The 8,657-nt window shown below is 38.9% G+C and overlaps 1 protein-coding gene across 1 annotated transcript; it reads right to left on the reverse strand.

The window, feature by feature from the left end:
• Positions 1–8,325, reverse strand: LOC117494836 (NACHT, LRR and PYD domains-containing protein 1b allele 2-like). The gene is made up of 11 exons (XM_034145826.1): positions 8,091–8,325; positions 7,910–7,983; positions 7,512–7,583; positions 7,175–7,428; positions 6,799–6,921; positions 5,774–5,936; positions 4,753–4,782; positions 4,570–4,602; positions 2,450–2,494; positions 1,737–1,784; positions 1–809 (listed from the first exon to the last, which is right to left on the reverse strand). Exons 2-11 carry the CDS (start codon positions 7,932–7,934, stop codon positions 544–546), a joined length of 1,059 nt encoding a protein of 352 aa, XP_034001717.1. The 5' UTR covers positions 7,935–7,983; positions 8,091–8,325; the 3' UTR covers positions 1–543.
• Between the last annotated feature and the right edge of the window lie 332 nt (positions 8,326–8,657).

Consider the following 8,657-nt stretch of genomic DNA (forward strand, 5'->3'; position numbering starts at 1 on the left):
TAATATTTATAAGAGTTTATTGAAAATGTATTTCAAAATAGAAAACATTGGCCTCCAAAAGTAAACATATTTTCATGAGGGAAAAAACAACAACAGAATCGTTTAGCACATAAGACAATAATCAAAATTAAAATCTGCATGCAAAACCTAAGGATAATCATTCATGATCAAGCATCCTTTAATTTATAAAAAAATAGGTTAAAAGCAGACTCAATCCATTTGGGATTTGCTGGATTAAAACATTACATGTCAGGTGAGAACGCTAAATCATTTCTTACATCATTACATTACATGAATGACTTACATGGTTTGCTGAATCTGGTTTTAACCTTACAGGAAAACGTATACATTTTAAAAATATGACTGGTCAAAGAGTAAAAAAAGGGCAAGAGCTATGATCAAACATGAAGGTGCAAAAGCTATATTTGATAGAACCCCTACAGAGACATTTACATTACTATTTCCCCATTGTAATCGTTTAAGACTGTTTTTTTCTTGAGGCACAATGTACGTTTAGTCTAAAAAATGATTTCTCCACAACATTCACTTCTTTCCCTTTAGATCATCAATGAGATATTCCTCCTCTTCCTCAAGGATTCTGTAGAAGACTTCTTTGCCACGAGGCCCTGCTGCATTCAGGGGACCACTGAAGAGTTCCCTCATCTGCTCCTGAGTGGTTGGGATTTTCCTAATTTTATCATAAATCGCTTGTTTGATGACTTTTTTCCCAAGGAGCTTATCCAAAATGTTTGCAACGCAGTGCACACTGTCGATCAGCTCGGTTCTATGTTTATCCACAAAGTGCTCACCTGAGGAAGGAGGGAATAATGAGTAAAGTGTTGATGATACCATGAAGCCAACTTGATACATTTCTAAACTAATATTTTATTTTCTATAACAGTGACTTCTTTATTTTAAATACAGTGGAGGAAATAAGTATTTGATCCCTTGCAGATTTTGTAAGTTTGCCCACTTACAAAAAAATTAACAGTCTATAATTTTAATGGTAGGTTTATTTAGTGAGAGTAAGAATATCAAAAAGAAAATCCAGAAATTGACATTATATAAAAGATAAAAATTGATTTGCATTTAACTGTGGGAAATAAGTATTTGATCCCCTTGCAACAAACAAGGATTCTGGCTCCCACAGACCGGTTAAATAAGTCCTCTTCCTTTAAAAAAGTACTCCTAATATCAACTTGTTAACTGTATAAAAGACAACTGTCCACAGAATCAATAAATCAGATTCCAACCTCTCCACCATGGGCAAGACTAAAGCGCTGTCTAAGGACCTCAGGGACATGATTGTAGACCTGCTCAAGGCTGGGATTGGCTACAAGACACTCAGAAAGTAGCTTGGTGAGAAGGAGACCACTGTTGGTGCCATTATACGGATATGGAAGAAACATTAAATGACCATCAATCACCCTCGGTCTGGGGCTCCACACAAGATGGCCCCGTGGGGTATTGATGATCATGAGAAAGGTGAGGTATCAGCCAAGAACTACACGGGAGGAATTTGTTAATGATTTCAAGGCAGCTGGGACCACAGTCACCAAGAAAACTATTGGTAACACACTGCACCATAATGCATAAAATCCTGCAGCGCCTGCAAGGTCCCCCTGCTCAAGAAGGCACATGAAAGGCCCCTCTGAAGTTTGCCAATGGACATCTGAATGATTCAGAGAAGTGGCTGATCCACTGGGATCACAAACCAAAATCAAGTGTGCACCCACCGTCTACCATGGTGTTTTGAGCTGTCTCTCCAGCTGAGGGTCCAGCAGCTGAAACAAATTGAGGGAAAATTACAATTGCTTAATGATGGACAGGTTTAGTCTTTATGCTTTTTTTTTATGCACACAGCAACATAGCAAAATACGGTCATTCAATGTGACAATGATACATGCACTGTCATTGGTTGCCAGTTTAATAGAATACCTAAGAATAAGACTGATGTTATTATATTCAACAAAATTAAAAGATTAAAAGCAACAATGTGTTACTCCACGTCTCTCAATACTGTTCAGCTTCCTAAGTCTATGCTATGTGCTGTAGCACACCAGCTTGTGTCCAAGGTAATTCCTATCTCAAGTGAATGAATTGGGGCTGGGCCATATATGGATATCATAGCGAAATCATGATGTCAGACTACACTTTGTATTACATTTTGGATAACGCAATCACAATTCAGTGTCAAGACAGTGTCGTTGTCAATGTGAAGGGTGCAGTTTGAGGAGAAATGTTAACCTGCAAATTCTGTAGAAAATATTTGCTGGTCTATTATTTTTTCCAAGCTGCAAACCCTGCTCTATCGCTCCAATGTCTTTTGTGTAGGGCTTTTAGGTTTTTGTGGACTAAAGACTTTTCGCTCTGGTGGAAAATAATTGTATCCTTTTCAAGTCTTCTATTTTATAATAGCAAGAAAACCTAATGTAGATAAACAACTCACTGTCCCTTGATCCATTTTCTGAGGACGGTCCACCCGTAGCTTCCACTGCAAAATAGACAGATATGGTTAGCAAGAAATATGACGGATGACAATTTGACATACAATTTTAATGTAGGACACACTAATACTGTATGCTGTGATTGGCTTTTTAAACTGGGAGCTTGATTTGCATGTCTAAACATTAAAATTGCACACAAGGGGATTATGGTACGCTAATTAAAACATGTTAAAGGAAATGTATGATAATAATTTGTTGGGTTTTGTAATTCCTCTCTTGTGCATATATTGACATCTTACTTCAAACACGTTGTATCAGACTATTTTCATTCATATAAACAAAATACAAGGACTTTATCACAGAATTATCAACAATTTTCACAGCAGTTGAGCTTTCACTAATTTTGTTTTGAGGAATTTAATAAAAACCCCAAGTGTAGCTAGTTGTGTTTATGTTCTCTTTCCTGTCCTGTGTTTCTGTAGTTCTAAAAACTCCAACAGAGACACATCTTCTCTCTAGCGGATTGCGTACATTTCAGGAGCCAGTACAGATTTATTGCTCTCCATTTTGACACAGCAGACAAATTACTTTCATTAATCATATTATATTGATTAATCCAGGCTAATTTGAAGTAGAATTGCTCAAAAGTGTTCTCAGGGTGTGTGCAGTTCAGCTGGCAGAGGTGTCACAGACATCTTCAACAGGTCCCTGCTGCAGTCTGTAGTCCCCGCATGTTTCAAACACTCCACCATTGTTCCTGTCCCAAAAAGACAAAAACCACCAGCCTCAACGACTACCGCCCAGTAGCACTCACCTCCATCATAATGAAGTGCTTTGAGCGGTTAGTCAAATCATTCATCACCTCCTCCCTCCCTGACTCTCTGGACCCCCTGCAGTTTGCCTACAGAGCAAACAGGTCCACAGACGACGCCATATCCCTCACCCTCCACACTGCCCTCTCACACCTGGACCCGAAGAACAGGAACACATATGTGAGAATGCTCAGAGAGCGCCCTCTGTGATTGGATCCTGAACTTCCTGACGGGCAGACGCCGGGCAGTGCGGATGGGAAACATCACATCCTCCACCCTGATCCTCAACACCGGAGCCCCTCAGGGCTGTGTGCTCAGCCCTCTCCTCTACTCCTGTTCACAAACAACTGCGTGGCCACACACAGCTCCAAGGCCATCGTGAAGTTTACCGACGACACGACCGCCATCGGCCTGATGACCGACGGCGACGAGACGGTGTACAGAGAGGAGGTCGAAACCCTGATATCTTGGTACCAGGATAACAACCTCCATGTTAACGTCGGCAAAACCAAGGAGCTAATTGTGGATTACAGAAAGCAGCAGAGAGAGGGACACGCCCCCATCGCCATCAACGAGACTACTGTGGAAAGAGTCAGCAGCTTCAGGTTCCTTGGGGTCCACATCACTGAGGACCTGACATGGACTATCACCAAAACAGCTCGACAACGGCTCTTCTTCCTCCGCTGGCTGCTGAAGTTCAAGGAGACTCTGAAACTTCTACAGGTGCCCCATAGAGAGCATCCTGACCTTCGACAGGAGAGGATCCTGACCTTCTACAGGTGCACCATAGAGAGTATCCTGAATGGCTGCATCACGGCCTGGTATGGCAGTTTCACCGTTCTCAACCGTAAGACTCTACAGAGGGTGGTGAAAACTGCACAGCACATCACCAGGACGGAGCTGCCATCCATGGAGGACCTTTACTCCCAGCGGCTCAGGAAGAAAGCCCTCGGGATTATCAAAGACCCCCATCACCCCAGCAACAAACTGTTCTGTCTGCTCCCGAATGGCAGGTGGTACCGCAGCATCAGGACAAAACCACCAGACTCGGAGACAGTTTCATCCCAGATGCCATAAGAATATTCAACACCTGAGCTTGCAGAATTTTTTTTTTTGTTGTTGTTTTTCAAATATATTTTTATATATAGTAATTGCACTGTTGAGGAACCTGCGATCTAAGTTTTTCATCCTCAACTACACCATATTTGTGTATATGTTATGAAAATAAACCTTTGAATCTTGAATCAAAGGTTGCTTTAAAAACAGCTTTTCTGTAGCACTTCACAGTCAGACAACAGAAAATAACTTACCAGTAATGGAGGGTGGTCCACCTGTCTCTTTCACTGCAGAAATAGGAATATGCAGTGTTGCATTAATACAAAGAAAAAAAAACTGGTATGTTAAGATTCTTATAGATGTAATGGAAATATAATTTCAATAACTGTAAAAACAAACATTCTTGAAAAACTTATTTTTAATACGCAGCATCTTACCATCTGAATCACCAGAGTTTCGTAACTCAACTGAAATACAGAAAATACAAAATATGGATTTTTCATATTTCTTTTTCATGTATTGTATTCTCATCAACACATTAAAGGTGGGGTAGGTAAGTTTGAGAAACCGGCTCGAGATACACTTTTTGTTATATTCCATGGAATGCTCTTAACATCCCGATAGCAATGAATATCTTAAGTGCTTTGACAAAAAATCCATAAAAAAATGTCATCTGTGGAAGCCGTAGTACTGTAAAAAGTACGACCAATCATTTTAGCCGGCCTGGCTAAAATAACTGGATGGCCTACCTGCCTGTCAGCCTTCCATCTGCGCACAAACTTATCTCGTGCCCTCATTGTTCATGTGCGCGTTCGTGTGTTCTAGGAGGGGCTCTATAAGGAAATGGCAGATTTTTTCCGGCTGTGTATTTTCAAATTCTAGCGATCTCGAGCTGGTTTCTCCAAAATTACCTACCCCACCTTTAAAATAAAGTTAATTTTTAATATTTTATTTTATTTATTTATTTTTATTTCATCGTTTATTTAGCAGGGACAATATCAATGAACACTTAAAACAATAAAATGTGTCAAGCGTAAATATGCCAGATTTTAGCTTTGAGCTAATTTCCATCCGCAGTCTCTCACATAAAACATTTAAGAAAATGACATTTTACAAATATACAGTAGCAGAAACAAATACATGATATGCAAAAAGTGCAAGAGAGCAAGAGCAGCATACACAAGTATTTATCACATGGTAATACAATGTAGCAGCAACGAAATATAAAGTGCAAGAAAAGATAAAAGTGCTACATAAAGTGCAAGAGATGATACCCCTGTATTAAAGTGCATTTAGCGGTGATTGCACGTCTGGTTGTTTCTCAACCATTCTATTCTAATATGTTTGGTTATACAATGGGATTGGGCTCTCTTTAATTTAATATAATCCTTTTGCATAACACCTTAGTTAATTAAAGGTAAAAGACAGATTTTAATGTAAGTAATAATGCCCACTGACCTTTTCGAATCACACAGCTCCATACTGGTTCACACTGTGGTTTGCGTTTCCCTTTGTTAAGTTGAGAGAGTGTAAGATGGAAGTTACTGTTTGGATTCTCAAAGCCAACGTCAAAGAATATTGAGCGTTGCTTTTCTTGGCTGTCATTGGTGAGGGTTATTTTCTGTGTGAAAAGAAAAAAAAAGAAATAACAGAGAGATGACAAAATTAGATGTGAGGGTCAATATTGAATAAACTCAAGATTTCAGTTGTTAAAAAAAAGTGAATTAGTCACATGGCCAACAGAAACAATGATGCTGGTTATTTCAAATGGAGAAGTCCTTATTGTTTAACTTAAGTTTGATGGTATATGCATGCCAGTTTTTTACTAAATCCACAATTTGATATGCCACTGGTGAATTACAAGCATCAATTTTCTCAGATTGGCTCCTCTGGATTAACACATTTTGGCTACTGAACCATAGCTAATTCTTCTGTCTGTATGGCAAATCTTTTTATTATATCTTTATTAAACAAGGAACATACATAACAATACATTAATTATACAAAGGGAAGAGATGACGTATGGTAACATTTACAGTAGCTATTAGCTAATTTCTATCTGCAGTCCCATGATAGGTAAATATATAAAAATCAACAAAAGTGCTGATCTGTAAAATACAAATACCAGCATATTTTACGCTCAGCTCGAAACATATTCCAATGCCTGGTGGTTGGTAATTAAAAAGCTGATGGTGCAAATGTAATCCACCTCAGTGGGGTGTTTAAGTCTAGTGGAGATCTTGAGGTTCTGACTATTTGTGAGTTCCCTTGATATTGATATATTAAACTGTAGCCATTTTGACGTCTCTTGCAAGGTTGACACAGGTGTTATTTACAAAATGAATAACTGTCCCATTTGAATTAGTGTCACATCCATTCTAGTCTAGTCAGCATTAACAATACCAGGAACCTGGCCCATCTACATGAACCATAATAAAACACAATGAACAGATCAGATTGCTGACTGGCAATGCAAACTGTACCTCTGGGCAAATCTTGTCCGTTTCTATGTCTGCTTTGAGGTTGAAATCTTTGTGCAGCGTCAGGTAATCGTTTGGGCGTGGCTTTCGGATGAATTTGTATTCTTTATTGTCCTTGTCGATGGTCTGGAAAAAAAAAAAATCTAAGCACAACCCTGCTACAAGTTTACAGTAAGAAACATTTGTGTTTAAAATGCATTCATGAAACAATAAGGTTTTATCAACAGAGTATTAGGGTCAGTATCTAGAAAAATAAATATTTCTTTTAGATTTTGTTATTTCAGAATGGCCACTGAGGAAAAGGTCATGATAAGAAGTCATACCTTCGAGAAAACATTTCTTTAATTTTTGAATGTGTGACAGTAAGATATTCAGTAACCTCTTTAAGAGCAGGATCGAGCGGGGTCAGGTAAACATGAAGAACGGTGCAGGATGCGTAGGCTTTTGAATAAATCAACACGTTACACTGTATTTTGACTGGAATGCCATTTTTGATCAGGACGGCTCTTTGAGAGAAAACTGGTTCACACAGCTTGACATGGGACGATGTGACTTCAGACACTTTTTCCACAACATCTCCACAGTCATCTATGTGCAGGACTGCAAACTTTTGCAATATTTCAGGGATGTCATCTGCATAGTATAAAGCACAAGAAATTAATGTGAATAAAACAATTGCATTGATTATTTTGTTATTTTCCTCCATGATCACTTACCTATGCAGATCCAGTGTGGCAGGTACACTTCAAATAACTTCCCAGAAATCACTGTGATGTCTATGAGGGGACCTGCAGGCATGTATTTCATCATTTCCATCCTCTTCATGGGTTCCTCCGAAGAGCAAAACTGGTACTTAAAGCTGACCTTTTCCTGACAGACCCAGCGCAAGCCAGAGACACTACATTCAAAGTTTCCCGCTTCAGACTTTAGGCTAAAATATAATGAAAAAAATACAGAGTTTGTATTTGGTACAAAATGTAGCATTAATACTATTGGGGAAATATTTGTAGCAGATCTTTGTGTTCTCTCTGTGAAGAAATCCCAAGACCGAAGCTTCAGTGTTTACTATATTTCCAGTTTGATAATATGCAGTATTTAGGAATTTATTTTGTACCTGTAAGTTGATGCCTCATCTTCATCTGTACCGTTCACCTCAGGTTCAAGTTCAGTCCAGCCACTGGAGTCCTTCTGCAGAGGACAATAATTTTTACAAATAAGTGAAGACGTGACTTTTGGAAGAATTACATAAATGATCAACAAATAACTGAACACGTACAAAAAATGTAAGGAATTACCGTAATTATTTCGATACCCTCAAGATCCAAGCTTTTTAGCTCATCAATGAGATATTTCTCCTCTTCCTCAAGGATTCTGTAGAAGACTTCTTTGCCACGAAGCCCTGCTGCATTCAGAGGACCACTGAAGAGTTCGCTCATCTGCATCTGAGTGGTCCGGATTGCCATGATTTCATCATAAATCGGTGGTGTGATGACTTTTTCCTCAAGGAGCTTATCCAAAATGTCTGCAACGTAGTGTACTCTCTTGATCAGCTCGGTTCTATGTTTATCCACAAAGTGCTCACCTGAGGAAGGAGGGAATAATGAGTAAAGTGTTGATGATACCATGAAGCCAACTTGATACATTCACTGTAAAATATTACCATGATTTCACAATATTTAGCTGTAATATTTTACAATAAATTACTGTTTTACCACTTTACAGTCTTTACCTGTAATGTTCACAATATAATACTGTAATTTTGAATTTCACAGTGAAATCAATGCAGCAGTGGCGAGCCGTGAGCTTTATACCTAGGCCCTCTGACCCCCACCCCTTCCCTCGAAAAAAGAGTTATTACGTCA

This window comes from Trematomus bernacchii, unplaced genomic scaffold, assembly GCF_902827165.1.
Source record: "Trematomus bernacchii unplaced genomic scaffold, fTreBer1.1, whole genome shotgun sequence".
Taxonomy (NCBI): domain Eukaryota; kingdom Metazoa; phylum Chordata; class Actinopteri; order Perciformes; family Nototheniidae; genus Trematomus; species Trematomus bernacchii.

Bases quoted from the DNA above. Each gene is read 5' to 3' on its own strand.
- LOC117494836 (XM_034145826.1), bottom strand. From the start codon at position 7,934: ATGAAGATGAGGCATCAACTTACAG. The intron at 6,922-7,174 runs GTTACTGAATAT...TTTTTTTTCCAG, and splicing joins TCGATCCTGCTCTTAAAGAG to ACCATCGACAAGGACAATAA. The intron at 1,785-2,449 runs GTGAGTTGTTTA...AATTTGTTTCAG, and splicing joins AGAAAATGGATCAAGGGACA to CTGCTGGACCCTCAGCTGGA.